This window comes from Oncorhynchus tshawytscha, linkage group LG07 (genome assembly GCF_018296145.1).
Source record: "Oncorhynchus tshawytscha isolate Ot180627B linkage group LG07, Otsh_v2.0, whole genome shotgun sequence".
Taxonomy (NCBI): Eukaryota; Metazoa; Chordata; class Actinopteri; order Salmoniformes; family Salmonidae; genus Oncorhynchus; species Oncorhynchus tshawytscha.
This window is the reverse complement of record NC_056435.1, coordinates 73,521,922-73,546,510: the sequence shown is the minus strand read 5'-3', so window position 1 is coordinate 73,546,510 and position 24,589 is coordinate 73,521,922. Positions and strand designations below refer to the sequence as shown.

At 47.1% G+C, this 24,589-nt stretch overlaps 1 protein-coding gene across 2 annotated transcripts in view; it reads left to right on the top strand.

Moving 5' to 3' along the window:
• The window catches only part of LOC112255105 (filamin-B), a 90,967-nt gene that overhangs the window by 58,686 nt on the left and 7,692 nt on the right, over window positions 1-24,589 (top strand). Inside the window, exons 23-40 of one of the 2 annotated variants that reach the window (XM_042324946.1) lie at window positions 7-169; window positions 1,440-1,600; window positions 2,009-2,176; window positions 4,035-4,158; window positions 4,665-4,818; window positions 7,917-8,106; window positions 8,593-8,840; window positions 9,080-9,214; window positions 11,715-11,817; window positions 13,626-13,766; window positions 14,467-14,595; window positions 14,767-14,940; window positions 16,344-16,499; window positions 17,153-17,356; window positions 18,476-18,628; window positions 20,353-20,475; window positions 23,583-23,849; window positions 23,972-24,109. In XM_042324946.1, the coding sequence (XP_042180880.1) occupies window positions 7-169; window positions 1,440-1,600; window positions 2,009-2,176; window positions 4,035-4,158; window positions 4,665-4,818; window positions 7,917-8,106; window positions 8,593-8,840; window positions 9,080-9,214; window positions 11,715-11,817; window positions 13,626-13,766; window positions 14,467-14,595; window positions 14,767-14,940; window positions 16,344-16,499; window positions 17,153-17,356; window positions 18,476-18,628; window positions 20,353-20,475; window positions 23,583-23,849; window positions 23,972-24,109 (2,931 nt within the window). The remainder of the gene's footprint in view (window positions 1-6; window positions 170-1,439; window positions 1,601-2,008; window positions 2,177-4,034; window positions 4,159-4,664; window positions 4,819-7,916; window positions 8,107-8,592; window positions 8,841-9,079; window positions 9,215-11,714; window positions 11,818-13,625; window positions 13,767-14,466; window positions 14,596-14,766; window positions 14,941-16,343; window positions 16,500-17,152; window positions 17,357-18,475; window positions 18,629-20,352; window positions 20,476-23,582; window positions 23,850-23,971; window positions 24,110-24,589) is intronic. The other variant, XM_042324947.1, reaches the window with a different exon arrangement.

Here is a 24,589-nt window from a genome sequence, read left to right as displayed (position 1 = left end):
TCCTAGGAGTCCATGCTGTGGAGGTGCTGTACGATGAGTCTCCGGTCCCAAAGAGTCCCTTCCAGGTGGGGGTAGAGGAGGGCTGTGATCCTACCAGGGTTCTGGCTAAGGGCCCCGGGCTCCAGGAGGCCATCACAGAGGCCCCCAACAACTTCTCCATCATCACCAGGTAGGTACACACACATGTTCATGTCTTAAGACACAGAGAAGGAGGGAGCGATGTTCATTCATCTTCTTTTAAAACCTTTTCTCCTGTTTGGTGTTTAATGAACCCAGGTATGACAGCACTGATCAACAGGGGAAACTTGACTTGAGCATTAGTTCAGTTGTTTGGTTCAACCGGTCTTAAATCACACGTTTGTCACATTCTTTGTAAATAACAGGTATATACTAATATTGGAATGCTCACTTACGAACCCTTTCCAACAATGCAGAGATTACATTTATTTTTAAATGACACAAGGAATAAATACACAACGATTAACGACGACATGGCTGTATACACAGGGTACCGGTATGGTATCCATGATGACATGGCTGTATACACAGGGTACTGGTACGTATCCATGACGACATGGCTGTATACACAGGGTACCGGTACAGAGTGGCAGCGTAGCCTAGTGGTTAGAGCGATGGACTAGTAACCGGAAGGTTGCAAGTTCAAACCCCAAGCTACAACTCTGTCGTTCTGCCCCTAAACAGGCAGTTAACCCACTGTTCCTAGACCAGTTAACTCACTGTTCCTAGGCCGTCATTGAAAATAAGAATTTGTTCTTAACTGACTTGTTAAATAAAGGTAAATAATGTGTTGGGGGTTTGAGGTAATTGAGGTGGATATGTACATGTGACTAGGCAACAGGATAGATAATAAACAGCAACGTATCCGTGTCAATAGAGTTCAACTATATTAGTCGTCCTATAGCTTGGGGATAGAAGCTGTTCAGTGTCTAGTTTCCGGACTTGATGCACCAGTTCTGTTTGCCGTACAGTGAGTAGCAGTGAGAACAGACAATGACTGCGGTCTTTGACAAAAAAAATGAGGGCCTTCCTCTGACACCGCCTGGTATAGAGGTCCTGGATGGCAGGAAGCTTGGCCCCAGTGATGTACTGGGCCGTACGCACTACCCTCTGTAGTGCCCTGCGGTCGGAGGCAGAGCAGTTGACATACCAGGCAGTGATGCAACCGGTCAGGATGATCTCAATGGTGCAGCTGTAGAACCTTTTGTGGATCTGAGGACCGATGCCAAATCTGTTCAGTCTCCTGAGGGGGAAGAGCCTTTGTTGCTCTCTTTACAACTGTGTTAGTATGTGTGTGGACCATGGTGGCTCCTTAGTGGTGTGGACACTGAAAAGCTTGAGGCTCTTGTCCTGCTCCACAACAGTCCTGTTGATGTCTACCATTAATACAGTAGTCTGCTCTAATCCTGTGTTTTTCCCAGAGGGGCAGGTATCGGAGGCCTGGGCATCACAGTCGAGGGCCCATCGGAGTCTAAGATGTCCTGTAAAGACAATAAGGACGGCAGCTGTAACGTAGAGTACATCCCATTCGTCCCAGGCCTGTACGACGTTAACATCACGTATGGAGGACAACACATCCCAGGTAACTAGACTACAGGGTTTCCCTAATGGGCCTCCCCTGGGTAAACATGTGGTTGTTGTCCTAGCACGGCAGGGTAGCCTAGCGGTTGGGGCGGCAGGGTAGCCTAGCGGTTGGGGCGGCAGGGTAGCCTAGCGGTTGGGGCGTAGAGGTTGATTTTTAATGTTATTTTTACTCAAATATAATGGGGTTGCTGGTTTTCCGGCAACTATCTGTTATCCTGTAGAACCACGGATACTCCCGTCTGTCCACCAGCCAGTTGGTTCAAGAGACCAGTGAAGGACACGCTGCTGTTGGCAATGTTCTATTTGGGGCCCAGAGTTTCACCTTAACATTGATTTTCTTATCTGGTTTAGGAATAACTCCAAGCCCAGCTGTCAGTGTATCTAACTCTCTCTCTCTGTCCATCAGGCAGTCCATTCAAGGTACCAGTGAAGGACATGGTTGACCCCAGCAAGGTGAAGATCTCAGGACCCGGCGTGAGCTCAGGTGTCCGCGCCAATATTCCACAATCCTTTACTGTGGACTGCAGCAAGGCCGGGGTGGCTCCGCTGTCTGTAGCAGTCACCGCACCGAAAGGTGAGGTTTTGATTCAGTTGTGTGGCCCCTCTCGCTGTGGCTGTCACAGCACCCCAAATGTCAGACTGGATTAGTTTTATTTCTGTTAGTTGTAAGAGATGACAGGGAACAGGCGGCGACGGGGAATTTACCCAAAAAAGACTTGTGGTGACCTCCGCAACTTTACCCAGAAAGACTTGTGGCGACCTCAGCAACTTTACCCAGAAAGACTTGTGGTGACCTCCGCAACTTTACCCAGAAAGACTTGTGGCGACCTCAGCAACTTTACCCAGAAAGACTTGTGGTGACCTCAGCAACTTTACCCAGAAAGACTTGTGGTGACCTCAGCAACTTTACCCAGAAAGACTTGTGGTGACCTCAGCAACTTTACCCAGAAAGACTTGTGGTGACCTCAGCAACTTTACCCAAAAAGACTTGTGGCGACCTCAGCAACTTTACCCAGAAAGACTTGTGGTGACCTCCGCAACTTTACCCAGAAAGACTTGTGGCGACCTCAGCAACTTTACCCAGAAAGACTTGTGGTGACCTCAGCAACTTTACCCAGAAAGACTTGTGGTGACCTCAGCAACTTTACCCAGAAAGACTTGTGGCGACTACAGCAACACATGTGCGTGGCGCAGAGAATTGTTCTGCTGTTTTAAAGCTAATTTCCAGCTACAACTTTTTCTATCTTATGAAGTCTGACTCAGGGGTGTGAATACTTATAGTACATTTGTATTTCACCTTTATTTAACCAGGTAGGCCAGTTGAGAACCAGTTCTCATTTACAACTGCGAAACGTACGTGGACACCTGCTCATCAAAACATCTCATTGCAAAATCATGGGCATTAATATGGAGTTGGTCCCCCTTAGCTGCTATAACAGCCTCTACTCTTCTGGGAAGGATTTCCACTAGATGTTGGAACATTGCTGCAGGTCGGGCACTGATTTTGAGCGGTTAGGTCTGGCTTGCTGTCGGCGTGCCAATTCGTGGGATTGAGGTCAGGTTTGGTTCTTCCACACCGATACAGATCTCTGAAAACTATTTCTGTATGGGCCTCGCTTTGTGCTTGGTGGTATTGTCATGCTGAAACTGGAAAGGGTCTTCCCCAAACTGTTGCCACAAAGTTGGCAGCACAGAATCATCTAGAACGTCAATGTATAATGTAGCTTTAAGAGACCATTATTCTTCCTCCACCGAACTTTAGTTGGCACTCACTCGTTGAGGTCGTTCTCCTGCCAACCGCCAAACCCAGATTCAGCTGTCGAACTGCCAAATGGTGACACATGATTCATCACTCCAGAGAACGCATTTCCACTGCTCCAGAGTCCAATGACCACAAGCTTTACCCCTGTCCAGCCGACGCTTGGCATTGAGCATGGTGATCTTAGGCTTGTGTGCGGCTGCTTGGCCATGGAAACCCATTTCATGAAGTTCCTGATGAACAGTTCTTGTGCTGCTGTTGCTTCCAGAGGCACTTTGGAACTCGGTAGTGAGTGTTACAACCGAGAACAGGCCGTTTTAATCCCACTACACTCTTCAGCACTGGCCCGTCCCGTTCTGTGAGCTTGTGTGGCCTACTACTTCGTGGCTCAATTTTGTCACGAACTGACTTGTTTGGAAAGGTGACATCCTATGACGGTGCCACGTTTAAGCCTTTCTATTCCCAATGTTCTCCGTTTAATATATACACCTGTCAGCAACGGGTGAGGCTAAAATAGCCGAATCAACTCATTTCAACAGGTGTCCACATACTTTTGTATTTATTTTATGTCTAATTCAATACAACTTTGTTCAATACCAATATTTTCCAGTTCCGGTACAACTAAGGTCGGTCCTGTCCTGATGTCAGGTGTGTGTGTGTGTGTGTTTCTCAGGTGTGGCTGAGCCGGTGGAGGTGACAAACAACGGAGATGGAACACACACTGTAGCCTACACCCCTTCAGTGGAGGGACCCTACTCTGTAGTGGTCAAGTACGCTGACGAGGAGATCACACGCAGGTAACTCACTGATCTTGACTCGGTTACATCGAGTACAGTGTTTTTCAGATGGTTGTCAATTCTTTAGCCACAGGTACTGCTTTGTATTACAGCAGATCACCTTTTTTTTAAATTGTGATCACATGCCCCCTGTGATCCCAGAGTTTTCCCTAGGAAAATCAAATGGGCAGTTAACATTTTTTCTTAAAAAGAATCTTTAAACTTCACGTGAGTAATATTCCTTGACTACTAAGGTTCAGTATGTTGGAACAGAGCCATTTTTAGTTCTTCTGAGAACACAAACACATCTTTCATTGTGTATAGGCAGGTCAGTCATCGGATAGTCAGGCACGGTTCTGTCAGTATAGGCAGGTCAGTCATCGGACAGAACAGTTTTTCAATTTAGGTAGTTTTTTTAAATTAAAGTTAAAGATCCCCTGTTAAATGTTTACACCTTAATTCTAGACCCTACCTGTGACGCCCTTCTAGATTCCTCCAGTTTTATTATTGTTTACTTCCTTGTCCAGTCCCTTCAAGCTGCGAGTGCTGCCTACCCATGATGCCAGTAAGGTGGTGGCTAGTGGTCCAGGTCTAACCACCGGAGTGCCAGCCAGCTTTCCAGTGGAGTTCACCATCGATGCCAAGGACGCAGGAGAGGGACAACTATCCGTCCAGATCACAGTGAGTTCACCTGAGGGTTGTATTGTGGTTTGCGAAGCAGGCTGGACTTTCGAGAAACCTATAACGGCTAGTGGGGGGGGGCTTATTACTATGTGAATGTGTAGTAACGTCAGACTCTTTAAAGAGTAATACCTAAAACACCAACATCCTCTTGGTCTTCTCTCCCGTTCTACTTTACGTTCTAGTTTCCTGTATGTTCGTACTGAACGGGGCTGTAGGACGAAGTGTTGTCTTTTCACACAGAATGTACACTGCTCAAAAACATAAAGGGAACACTTAAACAACACAATGTAACTCCAAGTCAATCACACTTCTGTGAAATCAAACTGTCCACTTAGGAAGCAACACTGATTGACAATAAATGTCACATGCTGTTGTGCAAATGGAATAGACAACAGGTGGAAATTATAGGCATTTAGCAAGGCACTCCCAATAAAGGAGTGGTTCTGCAGGTGGTGACCACAGACCACTTCTCGGTTCCTATGCTTCCTGGCTGATGGTTTGGTCACTTTTGAATGCTGGCGGTGCTTTCACTCTAGTGGTAGCATGAGACTGAGTCTACAACCCACACAAGTGGCTCAGGTAGTGCAGATCATCCAGGATGGCACATCAATGCGAGATGTGGCAAGAATGTTTGCTGTGTCTGTCAGCGTAGTGTCCAGAGCATGGAAGCGCTACCAGGAGACAGGCCAGTACATCGGAGATGTGGAGGAGGCCATAAGAGGGCAACAACCCAGCAGCAGGACCGCTACCTCCGCCTTTGTGCAAGGAGGAGCAGGAGGAGCACTGCCAGAGCCCTGCAAAATGACCTCCAGCAGGCCACAAATGTGCAAGTGTCTGCTCAAATGGTCAGAAACAGACTCCATGAGGGTCCGACGTCCAAAGGTGGGGGTTGTGCTTACAGCCCAACACCGTGCAGGACGTTTGGCATTTGCCAGAGAACACCAAGATTGGCAAATTCGCCACTGGCGCCCTGTGCTCTTCACAGATGAAAGCAGGTTCACACTGAGCACATGACAGACGTGACAGTCTGGAGACGCCGTGGAGAACATTCTGCTGCCTGCAACATCCTCCAGCATGACCGGTTTGGCGGTGGGTCAGTCGTGGGGTGGCATTTCTTTGGGGGGCCGCACAGCCCTCCATGTGCTCGCCAGAGGTAGCCTGACTGCCATTAGGTACCGAGATGAGATCCTCAGACCCCTTGTGAGACCATATGCTGGTGCGGTTGGCCCTGGGTTCCTCCTAATGCAAGACAATTCTAGACCTCATGTGGCTGGAGTGTGTCAGCAGTTCCTGCAAGAGGAAGGCATTGATGCTATGGACTGGCCCGCCCGTTCCCCAGACCTGAATCCAATTGAGCACATCTGGGACATCATGTCTCGCTTTAGTCCAGGTCTGGGAGGAGATCCCTCAGGAGACCATCCGCCACCTCATCAGGAGCGTGCCCAGGCGTTGTAGGGAGGTCATACAGGCACGTGGAGGCCACACACACTACTGAGCCTCATTTTGACTTGTTTTAAGGACATTACATCAAAGTTGGATCAGCCTGTAGTGTGGTTTTCCACTTTGATTTTGAGTGCGACTCCAAATCCAGACCTCCATGGGTTGATATTTGATTTCCATTGATAATTTGTGTGAAGAAAAACGAAGAAATGTATTTAGAATATTTCATTCAGATCTAGGATGTGTTATTTGTTCCCTTTTATTTTTTTGAGCAGTGTAGTTACTTGTGAGGGAACCACTGCGTTGGATGACTCCATCCCACGAAGACAACGGCAAATCTGTCCTTGATCTCATTAAGTTTAATTTTTTAAACAAAACTTTTTTACCACGTTCACACTTACAGCGTAGGAAGAGGACTGAAATGAAGCCATTTTGTTCATGGAATGGAGTCTAATGCAGTAGTTACCTCCACAGGTAACTAACTATATTGTATCAATGTGGAAACACCACTTCATCCTACACCCTATTCACATGGGTATCAGCTGCTACTTGTACTTTTGGGACAAATACATTACTATATATATTTAGTCTTAGTCAAATTGACTAAATATTTTTGTTATTTGAATAATAAGTGAGCCATTTTTAATTCACTTTCATTTTAATTACATCAGTATTGCCTCATTTAACCGAACAAGTATAAATCACTGACTTCCATGGTCTCAAACCTACATGTCCTTGTCCTACCAACAGATTGTTCTGCGTAACATTCTATCACATGATTTTTTTTTTTCCCCCAGCCAATTGGCAGAAGAACACATTACTCAACAGCAGATTAAACAACACACCCCATGCCAGGACTCCAGACAAACATTTTCCTCAGTTCAACCAGTGACACAAACTTTTTCCCCCAGTTGGTGCCACCAGATTATGACTTGGTCGAACCAATTTCTTTCTGCGGCGTCGCGCAAAACAAAAATGAGTTACTTGCTTTCGACTAATACACGACTGTGATGTCTCTTAAATATCATTCCAAGAATGAGTGATTCAAGATATTGATGTGGGTTATTTTGGGGGCTAATTGACCACACGAGGAAGTGAACTCAAAACACATTAGCTAGATTGCTAACACTAAATATAATACTCACTGCCAGTAGTCATGTAGTAAACTAACAGGAAGTATAGTACTCACTGCCAGTAGTCATGTAGTAAACTAACACTAAATATAATACTCACTGCCAGTAGTCATGTAGTAAACTAACACTAAATATAATACTCACTGCCAGTAGTCATGTAGTAAATTAACAGGAAGTATAGTAGTAAATGTAATGTCCTCATTAGTTGTAGCCTGCCACCCTATACACTTGACATGGCCAATTGTGCGCCTCATATACACGCCATATCAAATATCTTGATTGTAAAATAGTTGCTAGTGAGCTTAATATTAAGTTGACAAATAATTAATTACTGGGTGAGTTTAGGGAGTTTTTCCTAGCCACCGTGCTTCTACACCTGCATTGCTTGCTGTTTGGGGTTTTAGGCTGGGTTTCTGTACAGCACTTTGAGATATCAGCTGATGTACGAAGGGCTATATAAATAAATTTGATTTGTTAAGCAGGATCACGTGTGTAATAGGTCTGAAACATTGTTTTTCTCAGGACCAAGATGGAAAGCCGAAGAGGGTTGGTATCCAGGACAACTGTGACGGGACCTATCTGGTGTCGTACGTACCTGACAAGGTGGGGCGGTACACCATCGTGATCAAGTACGGAGGAGATGAGATCCCTGCCTCGCCCTACCGGGTCAGAGCCACGTCCTCAGGAGACGCCAGCAAATGCACTGTCACAGGTGAGCGAGTCCTCGTGTGCTTTGGAATATACTGTTGTCATGGGTGTCCGACATATGACATGCATTCTGGACCTCAAGTTCATCCAATCACGGAGCACCGCAAATTTACGTTTTTTAAATTTGCTAGTTTTTGGCGGAGAGGAAACGATGTTAACTACAGACCTCTTTGGGCTCAAAGGTGGGAACACAGTGGTCTGTCTGTAGTCCTAGCACCGGTATTGAGCCCTGTGGAGGTAATGTGTCGTTACACACTGGTCCTTCCAGACTGATAGGATATACTTTATTCTCCCAGGGAGGAGGAGGAGATGTATCGTGGACAAAAGGTTTTGCTGCTGCCACATAAATACAGAATCAAATGGAGACAACGTACATTAGAATAACATCCTACACGCCTCTCTCCACAATTACAACAGCCTGATGTTCATCTGAGCTTTTCAGTTTTGCTTTCTTCTCCAGACTTCTCTTTTTATCTGTTGTTCCTACCAGGTCCTGGTATCGCCCCCATCATCGCAGTCGGGGAAGAGGTGGGCTTTGTGGTGAACGCTAAGGCAGCTGGGAAGGGGAAGGTGACATGTATCGTGGTGACGCCGGATGGGACCGAGGTGGAGGCTGATGTCATCCAGAACGAGGATGGAACATTCGATATCTTCTACACCGCCCCGACCCCCGGGAACTATGTCATATACGTACGATTTGGAGGGGAGAACGTCCCCAAGAGCCCCTTCAAAGTCATGGTGAGATGCAGGGTGGTGGAAGGATGCAGCCGGGGGGGATGCAGGGTGGTGGAAGGATGCAGCCGGGGGGGGGATGCAGGGTCGTGGAATGTATGCTATAATATGTTATGAAAATGCATCCCTGTATCTTTGTCTGATCCTGTGCAGACATTTTGGATCCTGTTTCAGTTGTGATGGTGATCTTAAGATCATGTCTTTAGATTGTGTGTGTGAAACCTGACATGGTTGTGATTCCCCAGGCGACTGATGAGGATCCAATGATGCAGCAACAGTCAGCCAATCAGCAGTCAGCTGCTCCTGGAGCCGCCGGATTCCAGCCCTGGGTACAGAGTAGAGAAACACCTCTATCCTTCCTTCCTTCCCTCCAGCCCTGGGTACAGAGTAGAGAAACACCTCTATCCTTCCTTCCTTCCTTCCCTCTAGCCCTGGGTACAGAGTAGCGAAACACCTCTATCCTTCCTTCCTTCCCTCCAGCCCTGGGTACAGAGTAGAGAACACTCTATCCTTCCTTCCTTCCTCCAGCCCTGGGTACAGAGTAGAGACACCTCTATCCTTCCTTCCTTCCTCCAGCCCTGGGTACAGAGTAGAGACACCTCTATCCTTCCTTCCTTCCTTCCTCCAGCCCTGGGTACAGAGTAGCGAGACACCTCTATCCTTCCTTCCTTCCTTCCCTCCAGCCCTGGGTACAGAGTAGAGAAACACCTCTATCCTTCCTTCCTTCCCTCCAGCCCTGGGTACAGAGTAGAGAAACACCTCTATCCTTCCAGCCCTGGGTACCACCTCTTCCTTCCTTCCTTCCTCCAGCCCTGGGTACAGAGTAGAGAAACACCTCCATCTCCTTCCTTCCCTCCAGCCCTGGGTACAGAGTAGAGAAACACCTCTATCCATCTCCTTCCTTCCTCCAGCCCTGGGTACAGAGTAGAGAAACACCTCTATCCATCTTCCTTCCTTGGGTACAGAGTAGAGACACCTCCCTTCCTTCCTTCCCTCCAGCCCTGGGTACAGAGTAGAGAAACACCTCTATCCTTCCTTCCTTCCTTCCCTGGGTACAGAGTCACTTCCTTCCTTCCTTCCTTCCAGCCCTTCCACCTTCCTTCCTTCCTTCTTCCAGCCCTGGGTACAGAGTAGAGAAACACCTCTCCATCTCCCTTCCTTCCTCCCTTCCTTCCCTCCAGCCCTGGGTACAGAGTAGAGAAACACCTCTATCCATCTACCTTCCATCCTTCCTTCCAGCCCTGGGTACAGAGTAGAGAAACGCCTCTATCCATCTCCCTTCCTTCCTTCCTTCCTTCCTTCCTCTATCCTTCCTTCCTTCCTCCAGCCCTGGGTACAGAGTAGAGAAACACCTCTATCCTTCCTTCCTTCTTTTCCCTTCCACCTTCCATCTCCTTCCATCCTTCCTTCAAGCCCTGGGTACAGAGTAGAGAAACACCTCTATCCATCTCCTTCCTTCCTTCCTTCACCTTCCATCTCCTCCCTTCCTTCCTTCCTTCCAGCCCTGGGTACAGAGTAGAGAAACACCTCTCCATCTCCCTTCCTTCCTTCCTTCCTTCTTCCCTTCCTTCCCTCCAGCCCTGGGTACAGAGTAGAGAAACACCTCTATCCATCTCCCTTCCTTCCTTCCAGCCCTGGGTACAGAGTAGAGAAACACCTCTATCCATCCTTCTGTCACACCCAGCCTGAACTGCACCTCAAGGAGATTCCTCCATGCCTCTCTCTGACCCTCCCTCCATGCCTCCCTGCCTCCCTCTGAATTATCTCTGATCCCTGACACTGAATGATCACCCTCCCTCTCTCACGGTGTCCTTCTCTCCCTCCCCAACTTCATCCATATCCTCTCCCATCATATTTATAGGAAATGGCTGTTCATGTGTAATGGTTGACTGTTTCTTTGGGCTAATATTCTACCGCTCTCTGATCGTACACTGGAGAAACGGGTGTCCCATGCCATGTTAGTTCCATTGCGTTATCTTGTCTCCATCCTGCCCTCGTCAGTCGGCGCCCCCCCCCAAACCGTGGCACCATGCCAGACCCATTACAGTGTAAACACGGGACGCCTCTCTCCTGTTCCTACCACAATAGGAATGCATGGGATCACACACATTCCTTGACTACTAAGGTTCAGTATGTTGGAACAGAGCGATTTTTAATTGCTGTTCTTCCGAGAACACAAACATCTTTCATCGTGTATAGGCAGGTCAGTCATCGGCCAGAACCGTGCCCTAGGCCCATCTATCAGGACGGCCACCAGACAGAACCGTGCCCTAGGCCTGTCCATCAGGACGGCCACCAGACAGAACCGTGCCCTAGGCCCATCTATTAGGACGGCCACCAGACAGAACCGTGCCCTAGGCCTGACTATCGAGCATATATCAAAAGCTGAATCTGGCAAAGTCTTGGCTTGCAATGTCTAGTATCAAAATGCATCTTCTGTCCTCTACTCATCCTCTTCTCTTCCCTGCTCATCTACTATATATTACCACGGTTACAGGTATTTGGGTTTCTCTTCCTCACTCTTCCCAGGAGTTCTGAGAGCTTATGTTTTTCCCAGGCATCTTATCTCTCCACCCATCCCTCCTTCCTTTACTCCATGTACTCCTGCAAGAGGCACCGAACGGAAACCGGTCTGCCCTGATTGCTTGTATCTGAATCCCTGCCTGCCTACCTGATTTTCTCTTACCTCGGCTTTTACTACAGGACGACTCGGGCAGAATGAGATTGTAAATGGTAGAAATACAGTGGAGATAGTCACACTTCCTGTTTTGACAGATCTCTTACCAAAGATATCGGTCACGTTTTTAACGATCACCCTCATCCCTTTTTCTTCTCACCTTTTTGTTTCCCAACCCCCCCTTGTTTCCCTCTCCCCTCCAGGTCACAGACGGGTCCTATAACCCAGCCAACCGTATGAACGGAACAGGTTTCAGGCCCTTCGACATGGTCATTCCTTTCGCCTTCCGCAAGGGAGAGATCACAGGTGAGATACTGAACAATAACTATGTAACTTCCTGTTGAGGGAGATTTAAGAGGTGAGACACTGACCACTGCAGTAACAGATCAAGGGCCATATCATAGGTGAGTCATTCACAGGCATATCTTTCCAGTAAGATAGGATGGAGGCCTGTCATCATTAACCTCTCTGGGATATTTGGGACGGTAGCGTCCCACCTCAACAGCCAGTGAAAGTGCAGAGCGCCAAATTCAAAACAAATCTTAAAATTCCTCAAGCATACAAGTGTTTTACACCATTTTAAAGACACACTTCTTGTAAATCCAGCCACAGTGTCCGATTTCAAATAGGCTTTACAGCGAAAGCACCACAAATGATTGTTTGGTCACCACCAAGTCATAGAAAAACACAGCCATTTTTCCAGCCAAAGAGGTCTCACAGAAAGCAGAAATGGAGAAAATGAATCACTAACCTTTTGATGATCTTCATCAGATGACACTCATAGGACCTCATGTTACACAATACATGTATGTTTTGTTTGATAAAGTTCATATTTGTATCCAAAAATCTGAGTTTACATTGGCGCGTTATGGTCAGCAGTTCCAAAAACATCCGGTGATTTTGCAGAGAGCCACATTAATTAACAGAAATAATCATTATACATCTTGATGAAAATACAACTATTATACATGGAACTTTAGATCCTCTTCTCCTTAATGCAACCACTGTCAGATTATTTTTTTTTTAAACTTTGCAGAAAAAGCAAACCATGCAATAATCTGAGTACAGCGCTCAGACAACAAAACAGCCCAAAAAATATCTGCCGTGTTGTGGAGTCAACAGAAGTCAGAAATAGCATTATAAATATTACAACCGCTGTGTCAGATTTCAAATAAAAAATCAAAAACAGAACGGAAAAAGCATAATCTGAGAACGGCGCTCAGAGCCCAAACCAGCCAGAGGAATATCCGCCATGTTGGGTCGTCAACATTATTCATAAATAGCATTATAAATATTCATTTACCTTTTGATCTTCATCAGAATGCACTCTCAGGAATCGCAGTTCCACAAATGTTTGATTTGTTCGATATAGTCCCTCATTTATGTCCAAATACCTCCTTGATGTTCATGTGTTTTAATACACAATCCAAAATCACGATGTGCCGGCGAGTCCATGCGTAAGTTCAGAAAGTTATATTACAGTTCGTAGAAACATGTCAAACAAAGTGTCGACTCAATCTTTAGGATGTTTTTATCATAAATCTTCAATGTTCCAACCGGACAATTCCTTTGTGTGTATGAAAGCAATGGAACGCGAGCTAACTTTCACATGAACGCTTGTCACGAGCTCATGGCACTCTGTCAGACACCTGGCTCAAACATCTCTTATGACTTCACAGTAGAAGCATCAAACAAGGTTCTAAAGACTGGCATCTAGTGGAAGCCTTAGGAAGTGCAATATGACCAATATCCCACTGTCTTCGATAGGGTGTGAGTTGAAAAACGACAAACCTCAGATTTCCCACTTCCTGGTTGGATTTTCTCAGGTTTTTGCCTGCCATATGAGTTCTGTTATACTCACAGACATCATTTTAACAGTTTTAAAACCTGCAGAGTGTTTTCTATCCAAATATACTAATATGCATATTCTAGTTATGGCTGAGTAGCAGGTAGTTTACTCGGCACCTTATTCATCCAAGCTACTAATTACTGCCCCCCCAGTCTCAAAGAAGTTAACTAAACACATAGGAATGAGAAGCTTCTTGGCACACCGTGACCTGTCAATTGGTAGGGAAGTGTAACTCTTCTATTAGTAGCCTACGTTCTCTCTCTAGGTGAGGTCCACATGCCGTCGGGGAAGACTGCTCAGCCTGAGATCATGGACAACAAGGACGGGACAGTCACAGTGAAGTTTGCCCCCACTGAGGCCGGTCTACACGAGATGCACATCAAGTACAACGGAACGCACATTCCAGGTCAGCACACAACGTGCAGAGACACCACACTCACTTTCAGGTGTTTACTTATTTGTTTTGCTGGTAGAATAGCAGGCTGTGGAACAAAGGCAAATATCTCCAACGTAGGAACAGATCTCTCACACACACAGACCACACAGGGCACAGAGGAGTGATGAATATCCTGTCAGGATTCCTGTGTGTTGACGTCATGAACAGGACATACCGGGGGGGGAGGGGAGAAGAGAGGCGGAGGGGAGGGAGAGAGGCGGAGGGGGGGAAGAAGAGAATCGCTCAGTTGAAAAGATCCTCCTTTCTGCGAGATTCTGTTTTGAGCTCAGAGACCTGTTGAGATGCTTGATAGTTGGTGATGAAAGACCTCTCCTGGTGATATCAGGAGAATGTGTCGATCCCTCCCTGGGACCCTTGGAGGGTTAGTGTGAGGAATGGAGGGCTACTGTGGGGGTACGGTGTGAGGAATGGAGGGCTAGTGTGGGGGTACGGGGGAGATCGACACCTGATCTCTGCTGTCCAACCTGGATGGATATTTGTTGTAATGCAGACGAGAGCGCTGCATCAGCGTACTATGAGTTTTGATGCTCAGACACATCGTAGACAACCACCACGTGTTATAGGACCAGGAGTTCTGTCTGATCAAGGACAACTCCTAGCCCTCCTAGTTTATCGTCTCAGGTTGATGACGTTGTCGTTGTCTCTTCAGAGTCTCCTCTACAGTTCTATGTGAACAACGCCAACAGTGCCAATGTGACTGCCTCCGGTCCCGGTCTGGTCTACGGCGTCGCCAACAAGACTGCCATGTTCACCATCTACACAGAGGATGCTGCCGAGGGTACGTACAGAGTAGTTTGCTCTGAGGGGGTATTGAAATGCGTAGGATAGCAGAGACTGTCATGTTTTACTGTAAATGATGACTAGTCTGGTAGATGCTGTGGCTGTCTGGAACATTCTTATGAAGTGTTAGAGAAACCATCTGATCCCCGTTGACTGTTTCTGACTCCAGGAGGTTTGGACTTGGCCATCGAGGGTCCTTCCAAGGCAGATATCACCTGTGTGGATAATAAAGATGGTACCTGCACAGTGACCTACCTACCTGTTCTCCCTGGAGACTACCATATCCTGGTCAGATACAACGACAAGCACATCGCTGGCAGCCCCTTCAACGCTAGGATCACCGGTAAGACACACACACAACGCTAGGATCACATAACACACTTTCTTGCTCTCTCTCTCTCGCCTAACCTTATTACAACACTGGTGCCCTGCAATGAAAAGACTAACGGTACACTCACACTCTCTGAGAGAAAAGCACATGGTACGTGGTTCAGCTTGTGGTATGCCGCGGTACTGCACGTTGGCGTGCATGATGTCATCGTATTTCACTGTCAGTCATTGTTGCCGTTAATGCTTGTTTGACCACCAGAGGGCGTCTGAGAAGTTGTTTAAAAGACTAGGAGCTGTAGGCTTGACAGTCCTGTTTCTCTGTTGCTGTTTTGAGCAGGACTGATTGGCATACCGGCTCCTTTCAATATACAGTTTGTCATGTTATCCATGTCTTTAAATACCGTCAAACATTTCAGTTATAAAACGAAATAACAAAAGGAGCCTTGAATAAAAAAAATGAATAAATCGCAACATGTCGGTTGAAGCCGTTGAATTCACAAATGCGTTTGACTGTTTTTAATGTTGGCTGTAGTTGACTTTAAAATATACTTTTTAGAACAGACTAATGGGGTTGATTCTAATTTGTTTAAATTATTTGTTTATCTAAAATTAAATTGATTCATAGTATGGTGTTTCTTTTCCAAGGAAGAGAGGCTACTGTCATGCTTTTATGTCGGCCTGTGTTTCTGTTAGAAGGTAAAGCAGTACAACGTGACTGGTCAGGAGTAGGCCAAGGTTACTAAGTGAAGAGCAAAATGATCCTAACATTTCCACACCCTAGTTCTAGTCTAACCAATACCCAAACGGGGATTCAGTGAAAAATACAAAATCAGATTTATCAAGATCAGTCCCCATGCTCGTCTCAGAGCAGTGTGAAATGGTGCTGAAATGACCACACGTGGGTAGGCTATTCCTTCAAATCCTATTTGAACATTGGATAACTTTGGGAGTTTCAGTAAGCAACCATTTGCCTTCAATTGCATTAGCCTACTTTATTCCACTATTTCTGCCGTTCAGTGATTTATTCCCGCAGTAAATCGTTATGGATCCATCCAGATGAGGTTAGAAACCAGATGGGGTGACGTGACTCGCACACATCATTAATAGGTTTAAAGTCCCTGAACTCATCAAGAGCCCGAGTGGTTGGCTTCTTTTGTATTCCAGTGTATTGGACAGGCTGCTAAACCATTTCCACCTGCCCCACAGTGTTGTGCTTACAGTGCACTTTGACTCCATTCTCTGACTCTCTACCAATGACACCAGATCGTTATTTATATTAACTTTTTAACGTTCTGCCAGTAAATGTAATCAATAAAACACTTATACTTGACCTGAGAAGGTTTTCTCTAAGTCTCTCATCCTGAATGGTCAATGTGACTGCCTCTAACTCACTAACCCCTGTGTGTCTCTTCGCAGAGGAGAAACGTTGTTCCCAGTTGAAGTTGGGTTCTGCAGCTGACTTCTCCCTGGACATTGCAGAAACTGACCTGTCTCTACTTACCGCCAGCATCAAAGCCCCCTCTGGCCGCGACGAACCCTGTCTGCTCAAGAGACAGCCCAATAACCACATCGGTAAGACCTGACCCTAAGCCCAATAACCACATCGGTAAGACCTGACCCTAAGCCCAATAACCACATCGGTAAGACCTGACCCTAAGCCCAATAACCACATCGGTAAGACCTGACCCTAAGCCCAATAACCACATCGGTACGACCTGACCCTAAGCCCCAACAACCATCCATCTTGCAACGTAAAGTATGTCTGCTCCCCCTGTGACGGGGCTGTGTGTCCTGGGAATCAGCTTAAACCTGTACAGTCTTGATTATTATTCTTCAGCGGTTAACAAATGTGTGGAATAACTGTTCGCCGGCCGCGATGTGACCGTAGCGCTCCCTATACTTTCAATGCATTTTTCCCCCGAAGGTGGGTAACTGTTGGTCTGTTTACCCACTGATTCAACTGACTGAAGGGCTGGGAGTTTTCTTGAGGAATTACATTTGTTTGGCAAGGGAGTATCGACAGGTGATGTATGTGATGGTATATACCATGTATGAGTAGGGTCACTTACAGGTGACTGCACTGGTATGGATTTATGTCTGACCTATAATAAATGAATCTGTCTAGATTAAAATAGTTTAGCAGGGCCTCTAACTCTCTCTCAAATGCCCCTCTTTGTGTCCCATCTACCCTTCATCCCCTTTTCTCTCTGTCTCTCTCTCCCCAGGTATTTCCTTCATCCCGAGGGAGGTTGGGGAGCACGTGGTGAGCATCAAGAAGAATGGCTGCCATGTTCCCAACAGCCCCATCACAATCATGGTTGTGCAATCTGAGATCGGCGACGCCTCCAAGGTCAAGGTGTACGGACAGGGGCTGGTCGAGGGACACACCTTCGACATGTCTGACTTTGTGGTGGACACACGAGAAGCAGGTGAGTGTCTTGAATAGTACCCTTTAACTGGTTGTAGGCATTACAACGGCCCAGGGTCAACCCGCCAAACTCTGTTACTACTACCCCCCCCTCCACCTAAAATAATGAGTCTCCTATTGGAATGGGTGCTTTAAGAGACCATGGGGGTTGATTTTGGAATTAGTGTCACTAATTAGTCTCGTGTTCTTACGGGCCTGGTTCCTGGGTCTCCGGGCCTGGTTCCTGGGTCTCCGGGCCTGGTTCCCGTTAATGATTCTCACACCTTCACACACACACACTTAACACATGTCTCTGGGGGTGTCTCAGGTTCCGTTAACGGTAGATAACATAAGTGAGAGAATTTAAGTTTCAGCCAAAACCTCTACAGTGTGATTAGGTAGGACCTAGGACGTTGTAGAGTCAGTGGTTGTCCCAAATTGAACCCTAGTCCCTATTGCCCCTGGTTAAAAAGTTGTGAACAGGCTGTCGTTTGGGACAGTCGTTGTGATTGGGTAGAATAGTAGGGCCTCCAATCAGACTGGGTATGGAACAGGCCTACAGATATACAGGAAGAGAATGAACCATAATGGGGTTATTTAACCTTTAACACTGTATTACGGCAAACCCAAAACTATTCTTTCTGGAAACCAGAGATGTGATTGTGTTATTAAGTTTAGTCTTCGTTGGCTGTATAATGTAGAAAGCGATAATGTCTTTTACATCTGGATTTGTCAGTCCATCTCCAGCGTCATGGTTGGATAGAAAGCATCTTTTGATTTGGTCAAATGGTCCCAATGGTTTCCTAAACGGACTGCTGAATGCATCTAAAGAAAATGTTTTTCAACCTTTTATTTAACTAAAGTCTGAACAAATTCTTATTTACAATGACTGCCTACACCGGCCAAACCTGGACTATGCTGGGCCATTTGTACACCGTCCTATGGGACTCCCAATCACAGCCGGTTGTGATACGGCCCGGAATCGAACCATGGTCTAAGGCACTGCATCACAACCGCTGCGCCACTTGGCAACACATTGCTCAGTCTCACTCCCAGAACTGTCTGTCTGACTGGTATTGTTGTAGGCTACAGGGGTCTGATCCTGTCTATCCAGGGTCTGACTGTCTACTCTGTCACCCAGGTTACGGGGGTCTGGCCCTATCTGTAGAGGGGCCCAGTAAGGTGGACATCCAGACCCAGGATGTGGAGGATGGGACATGTGTCGTCTCCTACTGCCCGTCAGAACCAGGCTCCTACATCGTCTCCGTACGCTTCGCTGACCAACACGTGCCAGGTGAGTCTACGTACAGCTGTTATTGTACCAGATGCTCCTTTATACCAAAAATGATCTGGGTCAATGAGGAGGATCCTACCAATCAGGTTTGAGGAGTTAATGAGGTAACTTTGGGGCTAAACTCTGGATAACTGGTCATAGGAATGTGGCTCACCTTTTAGCCAGGTACATTTCTATGACAATGAATCCTTTAGCACTAACCTGCTCTGCGGCAGGCTAACTCAATGGGGATGGGGGGGGCGGCTGGCTAGACCATACGATTTACCACCACAAACTGATGCTGGCCCTAAGACTGCACTCAACCAGCTGTATATGACCATAAAGCAAACAGGAAAAAGCTCATCCAGAGGTGGCGCTCCTAGTGGCCGGTGATTGTAATGCGGGGAAACTAAAATCCGTTTCACCTAATTTCTACCAGCATGTTAAATGTGCAACCAGAGGGAGAACAAACTCTATACCGCCTTTACTCAGACAAAGCTGCAAATCTGACCGTAACTCTATCCTCCTGATTCCCACTTACAAGCAAAAACTCAAACGGGAAGTACCGGTGACCCTACTTAGTACAGAAGTGGTCCAATGAAGTGAATGCTAATCTACAGAACTGTTTCCCTAACAGACTGGGGTATGTTCTGGAATAATCCCATGGAATTAAGGAGTTAACGACATCAGTCATCGGCTTCTTTAAGTACGTTGACAAAATCGTCCCCCACAGTTGACCGTATGTACATAACTCAAACCAGAAGCCAGGATTACAGGCAACATCTGCACTGAGCTAAAGGCTGGAGCTGCCGCTTTCAAGGAGCGGGACTCTAATCTGGATGTTTATATGGCATCCCACTACGACGTCTGAGCCGTCATACAGGCAAAGCGTCAATACAGGACTGAGATTGAATCCTGCTACGCCGGCTCTGACATCCTGCCACATCGATCAAGGATTACAAAGGGTAACCCAGCCGTGAGCTGCCCAGTGGCACGAGCCTACCAGATTACCCGTAATGACAAAGCAAAAACAGGTTTTTAGAATTGTTTGCTAATTTTATTAAAAATAAATCTAATTAACATAAGTTTTCAGACCCTTTACTCAGTACTTTGGGTAAGCACCTTTGGCAGCGAATACGGCCTTGAGTCTTCTTGGGTATGACGCTACAAGCTTGGCACACCTGTATTTCTAGGATCAAATGATATCAAATCAAATTTATTTATATAGCCCTTCGTACATCAGCTGAATATCTCAAAGTGCTGTACAGAAACAGGATGCCCTTCGAACCAATTAGAAGCACATTCAACAACGCTGTAAATATAACTCTACTAGATTACTGCCTGGTCCCCATCCTGGTATTTTAAAAGCCTGTTTTCTACCACAGCCTTCTGAATTTGACAACTTTTTTTGGGGGGGGCACAAATGAAAATGTGGCTCAGACTTGCCCATGGATTGATGTTTCGGCGTTCGACTAGCCACGTGCAACATGGGCGGACGAGCAATAGCCACCGTCGTTGTACGGTTGAAGCCAGAGCTGGAATGTGAAGAACTGAAGCTAGTTAGAAAACCCTGAGTAGATGTAACGTGCTTCGTAACTAAGATGACCATCTGGTGTTGCAGCAGAGCTTGTAGTTGTGAATTGTCAGTGATCTCATTTTTAAAATGGTATAATGTTAATTTGATAAATTTCTTCTAAAATGAAGTGATAGTGACCCTTGTCCCTGCTGTGTGTTCGTCGCCACAGGCAGTCCGTTCGCGGTGAAGGTGACAGGTGAGGGCCGTATCCGAGAGAGCATCACCAGGAGACAGAAGGCTGCTTCCATCGCCACTGTCGGTAGTGTCTGTGACCTCAACCTCAAGATACCAGGTAAGAACACCTATAGAATGTATTATATACCTGTGTATGTATTTATTTATATATTACAAGCCTATATATTACCAGCCTATATATTACCACCCTGAAACGTTTTAATATTGAAAGTTGGGGGTATTAGCAGTTATGTAACCTTTCACACTGAGTATTGTTTAGTTATAACTACTATAACTATTAATTATTATTTTATATTAAACAATTTCAGTGACATTTGGTCCACCAAAGTTATTAATTTCTTATGTTCGGAGCAGTTTGCTAGTCGCCCAGCCCCTCTGTACCTTCGCCCAGCCCCTCTGTACCTTCGCCCAGCCCCTCTGTACCTTCGCCCAGCCCCTCTGTACCTTCGCCCAGCCCCTCTGTACCTTCGCCCAGCCCCTCTGTACCTTCGCCCAGCCCCTCTGTACCTTCGCCCAGCCCCTCTGTACCTTCGCCCAGCCCCTCTGTACCTTCGCCCAGCCCCCAGCCTGTACCTTCGCCCAGCCCCTCTGTACCTTCGCCCAGCCCCTCTGTACCTTCGCCCAGCCCCTCTGTACCTTCGCCCAGCCCCTCTGTACCTTCGCCCAGCCCCTCTGTACCTTCGCCCAGCCCCTCTGTACCTTCGCCCAGCCCCTCTGTACCTTCGCCCAGCCCCTCTGTACCTTCGCCTCGCCCCTCGATTGACTCTGGGAAGAGTGTTCATTCAGGTATGAATGAGTACAGATGTGAGCCAAAAGTACGTTTCTGAAATGGGGCGTTCTATCTGGGGGGCCATAGATTGGAATTTGACAGACATATTTTTCCATCTATTGATGTTGAGACAAGTATTTGTGTAATTTTAAAGGTTTCAATTAACCTAATTTGCAAAGCTGATTTAAGGTTCCTGTGTATGTTGACGACAAAGCTTGTTGGCTGTTCAGCCTCATGCCGAGATAGCAAGGACTTTGGACAAAGTTTGTCTGCTATAACTGAAACCACATGGACAGAAATATTAGGGTATGTCTACAAGTACACACATTACGTCTAATCTCCCCATAGTACCGTAGAAAGAAACGTCTCTTTCGAGTTTATTCATGAAACACACAGACCTCTGGGAAAACGTGTCTTGTTCAGAAGACGTGTCACTTGGCAGCCAAGTTAGAACAGCTCATCGAGTGCCTGCCAGCTCCCTCTGTTCCCTCTCTAATTGTGGCTCTGAGGCACACACCCATCTATGTTTGTATAGGCCATGCAGATGGAGGGTTGGCCAACGCTGTAGAATGAGTATTGGACTGTAGAGGATTCACTGTTGGCTATCCCAAGGAAGTAGGATGGGCTGGATGTTCCCCATATTGTGGAGGCTCGTTCACTGGAGTGGTGTGCTGATGTCATACTCTGGGTGTGGACTGAACCAACAGTTGTTTTTGGGGGGGGGGTGACTGGGTTCCCTGTACCACTGATGTCCCTATTCTACATGGGTTCTTCTTTATCCTACTTTGCTATTTCATCTACTTTTGTATTTCCTGTTTTCCTGTTGCCATTTCCTGTACCTGGGCCTCTCTTTCCAGCCCTGACTTCTCTATCTCTCTCCCTGTTTCTCTCTCTCCCTGTTTCTCTCTCTCCCTGTTTCTCTCTCTCCCTGTTTCTCTCTCTCCCTGTTTCTCTCTCTCCCTGTTTCTCTCTCTCCCTGTTTCTCTCTCTCCCTGTTTCTCTCTCTCCCTGTTTCTCTCTCTCCCTGTTTCTCTCTCTCCCCTGTTTCTCTCTCTCCCTGTTTCTCTCTCTCCCTGTTTCTCTCTCTCCCTGTTTCTCTCTCTCCCTGTTTCTCTCTCTCCCCTGTTTCTCTCTCTCTCCCCCTGTTTCTCTCTCTCTCCCCTGTTTCTCTCTCTCCCTGTTTCTCCCTCCCTGTTTCTCTCTCTCTCCTCTCCCTGTTTCTCTCCCTGTTTCTCTCCTCCCTGTTTCTCTCTCTCCCTGTTTCTCTCTCTCTCTCCCTGTTTCTCTCTCTCCTCCCTGTTTCTCTCTCTCTGTTTCTCTCTCTCCCTGTTTCTCTCTCTCTCCCCTGTTTCTCTCTCTCTCTCTCCCTGTTTCTCTCTCCCCTCTCTCCCTGTTTCTCTCTCCCTCTCCCTGTTTCTCTCTCTCTCCCCCTGTTTCTCTCTCTCCTCCCTGTTTCTCTCTCTCCCTGTTTCCTGTTTCTCTCTCTCCCTGTTTCCCTGTTTCTCTCTCTCCCTGTTTCTCTCTCCCTGTTTCTCTCTCCCCTGTTTCTCTCTCTCCCCTGTTTCTCTCTCTGTTTCTCTCTCCCTGTTTCTCTCTCTCCTGTTTCTGTTTCTCTCTCTCCTCCCTGTTTCTCTCTCTCTCTCTCCCTGTTTCTCTCTCTCTCCTCCCTGTTTCTCTCTCTCTCTCCCCTGTTTCTCTCTCTCTTTCTCTCTCTCCCTGTTTCTCTCTCTCTCTCCCTGTTTCTCTCTCTGTTTCTCTCCCTGTTTCTCTCTCTCTCTCTCCCTGTTTCTCTCTCTCTCTCCCTGTTTCTCTCTCTCTCTCCCTGTTTCTCCTATAGTGACGTGGTTCCTTCTGGCTCTATCCCAGGAAATCCTCTATGGTGTATCTCCTATATGTCGCTCCCACTGCTCTGTGTGGCTGGGGAGCCGTGGAGGGTCCCATGGGTCCCCTAGAGGCAGGGTGGTGTCTAGGCTGTCTGGTCTGGTACTGGGCAGGGCCCCGGGCATGTGGAGGACCTCTGGTGTTACCCTGGTTCTAGGCAGGGACTCTACTGCTACTACCTTGGTACGGTGCAGGGCGGTGGGCATGTGGAGCGCTGCTACCCCCCTGGCGAGGCCCACAGGGCTGGAGGGTGCGTTGATAGCACTGGGCTTTCGGATGGCGAGGTTGGCAGCATGAACACGCTCCATCATCACAGCATGTCACAAGTGTGTGTGTGTGTGCCTTCACATGCACCAAGAGTCTTTAAGATTATTCCGTTGTATTTAAAGATGTTTGGGTTCTTTTATGTTCTGCTTTTAAAAGTTAAATCAACATTACCCGACTTTCTGGAGGGAGGAGAGGGACTGCGGGAGACTCTCCTGCTCTTTCTGCTGTGGACTAACACCTCCCTTCTCTGCCCCTCTCCTCTCGTCCTCCTCTACCTCCCCTGTCAGAGATCGACATCCATGACGTGTCAGCCCAGGTAACCAGTCCCTCTGGCGCCACAGAGAAGGCAGACATGGAGGCGGTGGGGCCCAGCACCTACTGCGTACGCTTCGTTCCCCATGAGATGGGAATTCACACGGTGGATGTGAAATACAGGGACCAGCACATTCCAGGGAGCCCCTTCCAGTTCACTGTGGGGCCCCTGGGAGAGGGAGGGGCTGGGAAGGTCAGGGCCGGTGGACCAGGCCTGGAGAAGGCCGAGTGTGGAGTACCAGGTAGAGCCATCTGTTGATATATCTCCATCTGTCTCCCAGATCCCTCTACCTTCATCACATCTCTCTCCATATGGGGGAAAATGTTACACTCTATAATATTTATACGGGTCTCCTCCTCCAAGCTGAGTTCAGTATCTGGACACGGGAGGCTGGTGCCGGTGGTCTGTCCGTCGCTGTAGAGGGGCCCAGCAGAGCTGAGATCTCCTTTGAAGACAGGAAGGATGGATCCTGTGAGGTGTCCTACGTAGCTCAGGAGCCTGGTAGGGACACAGCACCTGGTCACTTGTGTCAACTATCTGTCCAACGTATAGTTTAAAATGTTCAAATCTATTTTTGTATGCTCAATGTTTTACTGCATGTCTGAAGGTTGGATGGGTCTGCTTGAATTGGTTAACGGTGTACCTGGCTGTGAGCCTGTGCTTGCGTTTTAAATGGTAGGCATTTTGGATATGTGAATAAATACTGTTTTTATAGTATGTGAATTTAAAATTGAGGATGCTTTAAATGCCAGGATGTTATACTCGTTTCAGCTTTTCATGTAGTAGAATTCACTGCACGCTATTGAGGAAGAGAATTGTCTATAGAGACCCATGTGTGTCTGACAACATTCACAGAATACAAATCTGTTCAGTCTCCTGACAACTGTCTTGGTATGTTTGGACCATGTTAGTTTGTTGGTGATGTGGACACAGAGGAACTTGAAACTCTCGACCTGCTCTACTTCAGCCCCATCGATGAGA